Source organism: Hypanus sabinus, chromosome 4 (assembly GCF_030144855.1).
Source record: "Hypanus sabinus isolate sHypSab1 chromosome 4, sHypSab1.hap1, whole genome shotgun sequence".
In the NCBI taxonomy this organism is placed as follows: domain Eukaryota; kingdom Metazoa; phylum Chordata; class Chondrichthyes; order Myliobatiformes; family Dasyatidae; genus Hypanus; species Hypanus sabinus.
Genome location: NC_082709.1, coordinates 173,304,073 through 173,316,766, shown reverse-complemented (window position 1 = coordinate 173,316,766; position 12,694 = coordinate 173,304,073). Strand labels below are relative to the sequence as shown.

At 42.6% G+C, this 12,694-nt stretch overlaps 1 protein-coding gene across 6 annotated transcripts in view; it reads left to right on the top strand.

Moving 5' to 3' along the window:
* The window catches only part of sim2 (SIM bHLH transcription factor 2), an 89,173-nt gene that overhangs the window by 60,641 nt on the left and 15,838 nt on the right, over positions 1 to 12,694 (top strand). For all 6 annotated transcript variants that reach the window (XM_059968849.1, XM_059968847.1, XM_059968845.1 and 3 more), the window contains exon 8: positions 1,817 to 1,964. In XM_059968849.1, the coding sequence (XP_059824832.1) occupies positions 1,817 to 1,964 (148 nt within the window). The remainder of the gene's footprint in view (positions 1 to 1,816; positions 1,965 to 12,694) is intronic.

Here is a 12,694-nt window from a genome sequence, read left to right as displayed (position 1 = left end):
AATGATTGAGTTGAGGGTAGATTAGGGCAGTATAATGGTATAGCTCATAGAGCTGCTGCCGCACAGGTCCATCAACCCGGGTTCAAACCCTGTGCTGTCAGAGTAGCACCTCCTCATGAACTTGTGGGTTTTCGCTTGCATCCCCCATTTCCATTTCCTCCTATCACTGCACGATGTGTGGGTTGGTAGGTTAATAGACTATTGTAAGTTGTGCTAGTGAGTAGGCGAGTGTTTGTATCTGGGTGGAGTTGATCAGAATGTGAGGAGGGTAAATGAGGATTAGCGTAGGAGTGATGTAACTGGGTGCTTGATGGTCAGCATCAACTCAGTGGGCAGAAGGGATGGTTTCTGTACTGTATAACATAATGACTCAATTTCACCACACGTGGAGATCCAAAACTTCCATTTCAGTGGCTAAACCGCAGCTAAGTGGGGCATAATGCCGTCCAGCGAGTTAAGGAATTCCATGGGCTTGAGATTTGAAAAGATCTATTAGAGAAGTAATAAAAGTAACTAAATTTTTAGAAGGAGGAACAGTACCTTAAAATAACTGATATCTTTATAATGGGAGAATGTTGCTTTGGTTATTGGTCCTGATATGCAGGTGAGTATCAGTGCCTGGCTGCAGTCACTCTCTCGTAAAGATTAAAGATTAGCTTTATTTGTCACAGATACAGCAAAACATCAAAACATACAGTTAAAGCATCATTTGGTGTCTGTGACCAACACAGTCCTAGGATGTGCTGGAGGTAGTCCACAAGTGTCACCACACATCCGGTGCTGACACAGGATGCTCACAACTTACTGAATTAACCCGCATGTCTTTGATATGTCTGAGGAAACCCATGAGTTTGCGAGGAGGATGTACAAAGTCCTTACTGAGAGCGACAGGAATTAAACCCAGTTCACTGACCGGTGCTGTAATAGTGATATGTTAACCACTATGCTACCGTGCAGCCCCAGTCGATGGGCTGATCATTTTAGGACAAGAACAACCAGATCCCTAACCATGTGCAGACCTTCAGTGCTCCTGAACACATTAATGATGGAAATTAGATTTAGTGTTTTCAGGCACCCGATGACCAGAATGAAATCAATGGGTTGAAAGGCCTATGCTGTATGATCCTATGACTCTAATATTTGTTGAAACAGGCAAAGCAGACAATAATAATTACCCCTCATTTTGTTAACTACAGTTTCCAGCTTAATGCATGAAACAACACCAGCTAGTCCTGATGAAGGATCTTAGCCCGTAACATCGACTCTTTATTCCTTTCCATTGAAGCTGCCTGACCTGCCAAGTTCCTCCAGCATTTAGAGTGTGCAACTTCCCCCGTTACACTTTCTAAAGGTTTATCTGTTCGTTATGTGCCATGGCACATGACGTGGGTAATCATAGTCTTTGCGTGACCGTGATTGTTCTTGGCAAATATCTCTGCACAAATGGTTTGCCATTGCCTTCTTCCGGGCAGTGTCTTTACAAGACGGGTGAGCCCATCCATTTTAGGCGTCAGTGGTTGTACAACCAGGATTTGTGATGTACGCCAGCTGCTCACTCCACCATCCACCAGCTGCTCCCATGGCTTTGTGTGCCCCTGATTCGGGGTGCGAAACAGGTGCAACACCTAGTCCAAGGGTGACCTGCAGACTAGCAGAGGGAAGGAGCACCTTACACCTCCTTTGGTAGAGACATATCTCGACCCCACCATCCAAATGTAATGTGGTATTAGTGAAGTCTGCAACGTTTTAATGATTTGAAATGATAAAAGTTGTTAAATAAAATGAAGTAAATGTTATTTTTGAATTAATTTGGAAGTGCTGGTCAAAGGACAAGTCACAACGAAGTACTACAGGCTGCTATCCAAACATGGAGGATGGGTGTGGGTTCAGAGCTACGCCACCATTGTGCACAACAGCCGTTCCTCAAGACCCCACTGCATCGTCAGCGTCAATTATGTTCTCACGTAAGTAAATGTGTACAGTGTGCCGGTCTGCATGCTTGAACTAACATCCAGTCATTTGCAAGAAAATCTAGCATTAGCCCACCAAGTTCATTCCAGCAGATTATTCCTCATTTTGAAAATACACAACAAGCAAAAGAATGGTGAATGAAAAAAATGAGGGCTAACTTTCAAGAAGGAGTTGAATACATTCTAATAGTAAAAGTAAAACATTGCAGGCTTATGCACAATAGTGAAGTAATAGGTCTAATTGAATCTCTCAAAGAGTCAACAAAGATAAATTGGGCCTTGCTGCCCATCATTTCTGCTCATGCCTCTCATCCCCTTTCTTCCATGGTCCACTATCATCTCCTATCAGATTCCATCTTCTTCAATCCTTTACCTATTCTACCTATCACCTCCCAGCTTCTTATTTCATGTTCTTTCTCCTACCCACCCATCTCCCTCACACCTGGTTTCACCTACCACCTGCCAACTTGCTCTCCTTCCCCTCCACCCCACCTTATTATTCCATCTTCGTCCCCCTTCCTTTCCTGTACTGATGAATGGTCTTGGCCTGAAATGTCAACTGTTCATATAGACACTGACTCATCTATTGAGCTCTTCCAGCATCTAGGGTGTATTGCTCTGGACTTCCAGCATCTGCAGAATCATTTGTGCTTTAATTTGGGCTATACACTCAGTAGCCACTTTATTAGGCACACCTGTACACCTGTTCATTAATGAAAATATCTAATCAGCCAATCGGGTAGCATCAACTCAATGCATAAAAAGCATGCAAACGTAGTCAAGAGGTTCAGTCATTCTTCAGACCAAACATCAGAATAAGGAAAAAATGTGCTTTCAATGACTTTGATTGTGAAATGGTTGTTGGTTGCAGACAGTGCGGCTTGAGTATCTCAGAAACTGCTGATCTCCTGGGATCTTCACACACAACAGTCTAGAGTTTACAGAGGATGTTGCGAAAAACAAAAAAAGATCCAGTGAGCGGTAGTTCTGGGGGGGAAATTACACCATGTTAATGAGAGAGGACAAAAGAGAATGGCCAGAATAGTTCAAGCTGACAAGAAGGCAACATTAACTCAAATAACCATGCATTACAACAGTGGTGGGCAAAAGAACATCTCTGAATGCACAACATTTGGAACCTTGAAGTGGATGGGCTACAGCAGCAGAAGACCATGAACATACACTTAGTGGCCACTTTATTAGGTACAGGAGTTACCTAGTAAAGTGACTACTGAATCAATATTTGCTTTCTCTGCTGTAGAAAGAATTATTGCTTTAGCTGAACTGGCTAGGTTTCAAAACATGACAAAAGTGCCTTGTGCTTCAGTAGTCCCACAGCAAATCCCCCAGAGATTCCATTCCCACCAATCACAAAACCATTGTATAAAGCTATTCCTCAAAATCCTTCTTCCTCATACAAGTCCATCCTTTACATCAACCTCCCCCCACTCTTCCTCCTCCCCAAAACCCTGTCTCTCTCAGCTAGGTCAAACCACCTGGAGATAGGCTAAGACATAGCAGCAGATAAAGACGCATATAAGCACAAGAAATTCTGCAGATGCTGGAAGTCCACAGCAGTACACATAAATTGCTGGATGAACTTAGTAGGTCAGTCAGCATCTATGGAGGGGAATAAATAGTTGACACTTTGGTCCAAAAACCTTTGGGTCCTGATGTAGCATCTCAACCTAAAGTATTGACTGTCTATTCTCCCTCAGTAGATGCTGCCTGATTGTTGACTTCTTCCAGCATTTTGTGTGTTGACAAGGACATACAAGAAAGTAATTGTCTACGTTGCAACTGAAGACGCTGATTTGAGGCTAAGAAGTGGGAGGGATGAAAACCATTACAAAAAGGAGAGGGTGAGAGGTGAGACATTGGGGTGGTGGGGTTGTCTCTGTAGGTCACAGGTAGGCCAAGGAGTATTGATGGATATAGGGCAGATGAGGAAAAAGGGTAGGAGTGGAATTGGGAGACAGATGCAGGTGAGGAATGGGCGGAAACTGACAAGGGGGAAAAAGGGCAGATGATGCCAGGTGAGATGAATGTAAGGACTAAAAGCATGACCATGAGCTAAGCATTTTCAAACAACAGAATGAAAAAGTGACATAGCATGATAATGGGAAACCATGAAGATGGAGAATTCAGTGTTCAAATAAACTACTCGCTCATATTTTTTGGGGTCTAACGGCAAAAATATATAATTTTTAATGCAGAAATTTGAATGAATCTAATGGCACAATCGGTAGGAACTTGCACTCTTTCCTCCCAACTCCTAAAATCTGCCCAGACATGCTGGAACAAAGCAGAAGCCAATGCCAGAAAGGTGATTTAATATTGTTCAGACAGAAAGTAATCAAAATAGCACTCTCTGCCTTTAACAGACTGGTCAATGCAACCAGTTTACCTGATATGAAACCAAAGTAACACCACAGCTTGTATTTCTGTGATTTGGGAGGTAATTTTCTCATAAGTGGTATTTCTTCATAAATTGTTGATGATGAAGTAGTGGATAAGTGATTGAACTGAACAAACTAATGTATTAGAATACTGCTCTTTCATAGCCAAGCTTTCTGGCTTGACTCACACTGATTGGCAGTGACTCCCAAGTGCAGTAAATTTGAGTAGAGGCTCAAGGCTGAATCAGCGATCTCAACCCTAAGTGAACACAGACAAGTTACGTCCGATTAATACGGGGAAATGGAGGTATTAATGTGATAAAGTACAACTGTAAATGGTAAAAAACAATTGAATTTCAAAATATAGAGAGGCCTGTGAAAATTCTGGAAACATGTGGAATAAAAACAGAACAGAGATATTTTAACAACCATGGAAACTATCACTGACATGAATTCAAAAGAGAAAGCCAGAGCAGAGCTTAGCAGTGCCCTGTTAAGAGTTCAAAGTTCAAAGCTCAGAGTATGTCACCAGGCAGAACCCTGAGATTTGTTTTCTTGCAGGGATTCATGGTAAGTACAAAGAAATGCAACAGAATCAAAGAAATAGTATCAATAAAAACTACGTGCAAAAGCGAACAAACAATCAACGTGCAAAGTGCAGCAAATTGTGCAAATACAAAAGAGGAAGCAAAATAATAATAATAGATAAATAAATAATATTCAGAGCAGGTGCTGTAGATTCCTTGAAAGTGAGTCTGTAGTTGGTGGAATCAGTTGGGACCTCAATGTTGGGGTGAGTGAAGTTATCCACAGTGGTTCAGGAACCTGATGGTTTTTACGGCGATAACTGTTCCTGAACCTGGTGGTATAACACCTAAGGCTCCTCTGCCTTCCTCCTGATGGCAGCCATGAGAAGAGAGCATGGACTGGATGATTGGTGTCTTTGATGATGCTATTTTCCTGTGACTACGCTCCTTGTACATGTGCTCTGTGGCGAGAAGGGCTTTATCTGCAGCTTTTTGCAGGCTTCTCCATTCAAAGGTATTGGTGCTTCCATACCAGACTGTATGACTGTGGGTTATGATTATGCTGAAAGTGGTTAATCTGATGTAAAGGCTCAAGGCTTTGCTGTGCCTTGAATGTAATACTCCTGCACAATTCTCTTTTATCACATACACACCACTGCTCTAGTAATGTGGCTGCTAACTTGAACTCCCCTTCAGCAGCATCCTCAGTTACAGCAAGGTCACAGTCTGGCCCACTCAGTCATCATAAACCATGCTGCTGAGAGGAGGTACATATGGGAATAGATTTCCAACATTCAACTTCTATGAATGCACAGAAATATACTATTCAAAACTTAATCATGAATAGCAATATTGTTGTATTTAAGCTGGGTAGCAGGAAAATAAGCAAGATTCATACATCAGACAGGAGTACACACAAAGTCAAGCTTATGCAGTGCTGGAAGTGTTCAGTGATGTGAAATGCCAGTGGTACTCTCCTGGTAAATCAGAGGATATTTTATTTTATAACAAAAGGAGCATTATGCATTGTATATGACTCCACTGCTGGGGTGTAGCTGAGTTAACGTGGTTTGTCAGGGTTACCCAGGCGAACCATCCAGGGTTGATCAGGCCCGGCTTGTGTTTACCCCCAGCTTTGATAATGAGAGGCACGTAATTCTGATGGTTATGGTATTTGAGACCTCATTAACTGATGTGGGTGAAGCAGAAATACAGATCGACAGGATTTGTTTCCGAGTTCAAAGTACGTATATGTCATCATATACTACCTTGAGATTTATTTTCCTTCAGGGATTTACAGGAAAGTAAAGAAATACAACAGAATTTATGGAAAACTATACATAAACAATGACTGACAAGCAACTAATGTGCAAAAGAGGACAAATTGTGCAAACAATAAAAATAAATAAATCAATACTGAGAACGTGAGTCATAGAGTCCTTGAGAGTGAGTCCATAGTTTGTGGAGTCATTACAGAGTTGAGGTAAGTGGAGTTATCCATGCTCATTCAGGAGCTTGCTGGTTGTAGGGTAATAACTGTTCCTGAACCTCATGGTGGGGGACCTGGGGCTCCTGTATCTCCTACCCAATGGTAGTAGCTCTTCTTCAAAACCCTCACCATGAACTGTGAAATTTTCTCTTTCTATGTCCTGTTCGCATCTAAGATCAAGATGTCAGAAGAGCTACAATGTTACCACTGGTGCTTAGCAGTTAGCTTAACGGTGCCAGCGATCACTGATCAGGATTCGATTCGTGCTGCTGTCTGTAAGGAGCCTGTACGTTCTGCCTGTAGACTGTGTGGGTCTCCTCCGGCTGCCCCAATTTCCTTCCACAATCTGATGATGTACAGTTAGGGCTGGTGAGCTGTGGGCATGCTTTGATGGCATCGCAAGTGTGGCAACATTTGCTGGCTAAACAGGGCAATCCACACTGATTTGTTTTGATGCAAACAGCATCAGAAAGATAGGTGGATAGGTAGCTTAGTTTTATTTGACACATGGACATTGAAACATTCATGTACAGTGAAATTTGTCATTTGCATCAATGACTAACACATTCAGAGCAAACACACGCAGTCATGGGGAGGATGTATGAACTCCTTACGAACAGCAGCAGGAATTGAACCCTGATCTTATAGCTGGCATGTAAAGTGTTGCAGTAGCTGCTTAGGAATACACTCAGTCTCTGGAGTTTATGGAGAATGGTACGAAAAACAAAACACCCAGTGCGTGGCAGACATGTGGACAAAAGCACCTTGTTAATGGAGATGTCAGAGGAGAATGGTTCAAACTGACAGGAAGGCAACAGTAACCGACACAACCATGCATTACAACAGTGGTGTGCAGAAAGGCATCTATGAATGGACAGCACGTTGAGCTTCGAAGTGTCTGGACTACAGATGCAAAACTCCACAATCTTACACTCAGTGGTCACTTTATTAGGTATAGGAAGTACTGAATAAAGTGCCACATGGCGTAGAGAGATCAAGGGCAGGTGGAAGTCTCTTGTGGGACTTCCTGGAGTCAGACTAGCTGTAGTGAACATTGGAAGCTGAATGGAAGAAAGAAATTAGCAGATCACTGACAAAAAGCCAGACCCATCTAAGATCCACGAGAATGAAATGAGTGGAGTTTAAGGAGAAAGTGTTCAATATAAGATAATTTTGGCCAGGCAAAGGGTGGGTCTGATTGGATTGCTTTTGATGGGAAGGCTGAAGGGTTTTCTAGGGAAAGGAACAAAGAAAAGGAGAAGGATGGGCCGAAGAAATTATGAAGTAGAAGAATGTATTTCAATGGTCCTGGTATAGATGACAAGAAGATTGATATAGGAACCTTTGTGTCTACGCACAACTACATATCAATTGAATAAAGGCACACATGTGGGAGATGGCTGTAACTGGAGTATTCACATTGTAGTGAGAGAGAGAGAGAGAATAATGCACATATGTAGACAGCAGTGTATGTACAGACAACAGATCGATATATAGTGTTGGGAGGTGTCATTACTCTAAAAGATATAGATCCATACATTACACTTCCTCCCTCTTTAGAATAAACCAACATAAGACTGTAAATATACAAAAATTCAATTTCCCTTTCATAAACTCATATTCCAAATAAACATGCTTTCACAATAACAGTCCGTAACTAACTTCACAGTTCTAAAGGTTCAGTCTTTTGGGTGGTGCCATGTTTCTTTCAGTATAGCACCTTTGGATCTGTGGAGTGGCATCAGGTTAGGCAGGTGTCTTGTCAACAATGACGTTCTTGTTGTCCCTCTGGACCTGTGGAATAGGATCAGGTTTGGTAGGTGTCTTGTCTAGGCCAATGTTCTCAGTTTCCAGTGTCACATTGCTGTCAGTGACATCACCACTGAGAGGTAAGTCCAGTGGCTGTAATGTATCCACCTTGTCAAATGTAATCAACTCAGGTGTGTTCTTCAGTTGAACATCCAGTATCTGGTCCACATGATGTCTCCATGTCTGATCTGCAACATCCACTGTGTACATCAATGGTCCAGTTCTTATAGCCATCCTGCCGGGTGTCCACTTGATTTCTCGGTAATCGTGCGCTAGGACTTTCTGTCCAACCTTGAAGCTCCTTGCTGCTTCACTTGGCAACTGGCTGAGCTGTTTATTCTGCACTTCCCTCCATAGATTTACTTTCAGGAGGTCAATGCTGGATCACAGATTCCTGCTCATGATCAGCATTGCAGGTGTTTGATTTGTCATCACATGAGCAGAGTTCCACTACACAAAAAGGAATTTGGCCACCTTATGCTGTAGAGAAATGTCCTTTTTGTCCATCACTTTAATGGACTTCTTGAATGTTTGGATAAACTTTTCAGCTGACCCATTCATTGTTGGGTGGTGAGCAGCTGACTTGAAATGTCTGATGCCATTTTTCTTCATGAACAGTTGGAATTCTTCTGACATATATCATGGCCCATTGTCACTCACAATTTACTCTGGTAGGTCATTTCCGATGAAGATAGTCCTCAGAACGTGGACAGTCTTTGCTGAGTTAGCTGACTTCATTGGTATATCCTCTGGCCACTTCAAATGAGCATCCACAGCAATCAGAAACATGGAGTTCATCAATAGCCCAGCAATGTCAATATGTACCGTTTGCCATGGTGATGACAGCCACTCCCATGGGTGTAATGGTGCCGGTAGGGGTGCATTTTGAACTTTTTGGCATCCCACACAGCTTTTGGCTAAGTTTTTTATCTGTATATCCATTCCCACCCATGGCACGTAGCTCCAGGCAAGACTCTTCATCTTGACTATACCCAGGTGACCTTCATGCAGATTTTCTAACACTCTGGTGCGCAGTTTAAAGTGAACCACAACGCAAGAGCTACACATCAGCGTTCTTTGGCATACCGACAGATGGTTGTGTCTTGCTGAGAAATCTGGAAACACAGGGTTACCATGAGCTGTCCGTCCTTGCACGGTGATTTCATAGACTTCTGACAATGTTGGGTCACTTATCGTTTCCCTTTGTTACCAGCAACTGGTCCACCAATGCGGTGTGGAACACCTCTGCTGGGTCACAGTACTTCTCTTCTTCAGTTGCCAGTAGTGGAAGATCTGACAAGCCAGCAGCATTGCTGTGTTGTTTGGTACCCTTGAACTCTCTATCATAAGACTGGGCTCCTAGGAACAGTGTCCAACCTTGTAAACGGGTGGTGGTCATTACTGGAATTCCCTTCCTGAGACTGAAAATGGACACAAGGGGCTGGTGATCTGTCACTAGTGTAAACTCTTACCCGTAGAGGTAGTAAAGGAACTTCTTTATTCCCCATACTAGACTAAGGGCCTCACGGTCAATCTGTGCGAAGTTGCATTCTACACTGTCAGTGATCTTGAAGCAAATGAAATTGGGCATTTAGATCTGTCTTTTATAACGTGTGATAAAACAACTCCAATGCCATAAGGGAATGCATCACGTGTCAGTCTGATGGGCAGGGATAGGTCATGATGGGTGAACAGTTCATGGGACATTATTAGTCTCTTCGTTTCCTTGAATGTTTTTTCACATCTTTCTAACCATTACCATTTTATTCCTATCTGTCAAAGCACATTCAATGGATGCAGCACTGCAGCAAATGTTTGGGAGAAACTGGTGGTAGTGGTTTACAAGGCTCCATTATGACCTGAGTTGTGACATATTTTCCGGTTTGGGTGCTTCTAGGACTGCTTCAATCTTCACTTGTGACTTACATAAGCCATGCTTGTCAATGGCAAGTCCACAATATGAAATTTCATTCTTGAGAAATACATTTCTCTCTCTTTGCACACAGACCAGACTCACTTAGCCTGGTAAGCATTTTACCAGGTTCTGGAGGTGCTCTTCATCATTTTTGCCAACCACAATGATGTCATCAAGGTAACATTGTGTTCCTGGGATATCTTGGACACTTGGTCCATTTCTCTTTGGCAAACTGCTGGAGCTGATGTGACACCAAGATGAGACTATTATACTGGAACAGCCCTTGTGAGTGTTGATTGTGAGGAACTCCTTGCTTGACTCTGCAATCTCCACTCTCAGTTTTCAATCATTGAAAACTTTTCCCCATCTGCCCAAGATGCAAAAGTGTCTTCTAATCATGGCAGGGGATACTGCACTGTACACAGCACTGGGTTGATGCTGACCTTGAAATCCCCACATATGCAAACATCTCCAGCCTTCCCTTTCTTTATCACTGTGACAATGAGCATGGCCCAATCACTCCACTCAAGCTTGGAGAGAGTGCCAGTAGAGAGGTCGTGTTGCAACTCTACAAATCTCTGGTGAGACCACACTTAGAGTATTGTGTTCAATTCTGGTCACCTCATTATAGGAAGGATGTGGAAGCTATGGAGAGGGTGCATAGGAGACTTACCAGGATGTTGCCTGATTTGGAGAACAAGTCATATGAAGCAAAGTTAGCAGAGCTGGGACTTTTCTCTTTGGAGTGTAGAAGAATGAGAGGGGACTTGATAGAGGTCTACAAGATTATGAGAGGCATAGTTAGGGTGGATAGTCAGTACCTGTTTCCCAGGGCACCAATAGCAAACACCAGAGGGCATAGGTACAAAATTAAGGGAGGGAAGTTTAGGGGAGACATCAGGGGTAAGTTTTTTACACAGAGAGTTGTGAGTGCCTGGAATGATTTACTAGGGATGGTAGTGGAGGCTAAAACATTAGGGGTATTTAAGAGTCTCTTGGACAGGCACATGGATGAAAGAAAAATGGAGGGTTATGGGGTAGTGTGGGGTTAGTACTTTTTTAAAGGAATATATGGGTCAGCACAACATGGAGGGCTGAAGGGCCTGTATTGTGCCATAGTGTTCTATGGTTCTATGGTTCTATCTCCAAGCTCTGAAGTTCAGTATTCACTTTAAGACGTAGTGCATAACGCACTGGACGCACTTTATGGAATCTTGGTGTTGCTGCTTCATCCAGTTCAATTCTGGCCTTCATGCCTTTGAGTTTACTCATCTCCTTCTCAAACTCCTTCTCAATAGTATTCAGCAGTTTTGAGTCTCTGGTTAGTGCTACCATTTGGGCTGCCATTGCTTCTTGTTGTCACTCGAGAGTTTTGATTGAGTGCCAGTCCAGTTGGATTTTTCTCAATTATTCACATCCAAAAAGTGCTACCCCTCCATTTCTCAACACATCGAGCTCTAACTATTGTGTTTGGCCTCCATACATCATATTTACTTTCTGCTTGCCTTTGGGAGACTCCTTTTTCACATGTGTAAGTCTTTAGCATCACTGAGGTCTTCTCAAATGGTATCTTAGAAAACAGTCTGTTGTAGTCAGCCTCTGGAATTATGGACAAAGCTGGCCCTGCATCCATCTCCATTTTCAGTTTTTCACCAGACACATACATTGTCATCCAGATGATCTTGTGATCTGCTTCAGTTACACTCTGCAGTTCTAAGCATGACAGTTCACCTTCGTCAGATTCTATGTTGTTTGATTCTGTTTTACATTCGGTAACTTTATGCATTTGTTGAATTTTGTGTTTGAGACTTTTCACTCGGTTGTGCTTTTTGTCTCCTTGCACACTCTCTCTGTGTGACCTTGTCTGTGACACTCTCTGCAGACTTTTTCTTTGAACCAACAGTCATTTACATCATGGGAGGATTTGTCTCATCCATAGCACCTTTGGCATTTTACACCATTCAGGGACATTTTGAGCATTTCACATTCTAACCTCCTTTTCTGTAGTTCTGCTGCAGTCTCTAATGATTTTGCAATGGTCAATGCCCGTTCTAAGGTTAGGTGTCTTTTGGATACAAACCTCTTTTGAGTGCTTTGACTATGCATGCCACAAACAAACCTGTCCCACAATGCATCAAGAAGCCCATCTCTAAAGTCACAGTACTGGGAAAGTTTGCGCAGTTCTGCAATGTATTCAGAAAGGCTTTCATTTTTTGACTGGTTCCTTTTGTAAGATTAAATTTCTCAGCTATTACCAGTAGTTTGAGGCTCAAGCGATTGTGTAAAATTGTAACAATTTCATTGAATGTCTTGCTTGCTAGCTTTTCAGGCACTACCAGGTTGCAAAAGAGACTTACGTTCTGGGGCCCATTAAACTAAGAAGTGCAAGGACTTTGCTTTGCTCCTCCAAGCTGTTCACATCACTATACAGTTCAATCCTCCCGATATATGACTCCCAACCTTCATTAGTGCTATCAAATTCATCACCTTTCCTGACTGAAGCCATTGCCACATTATTTTCACTTTAAATTCAGCGCGTCTTTCACTGTTACTCGCGTGTTCCTTTGTTAGTGCCTGTGATGGCT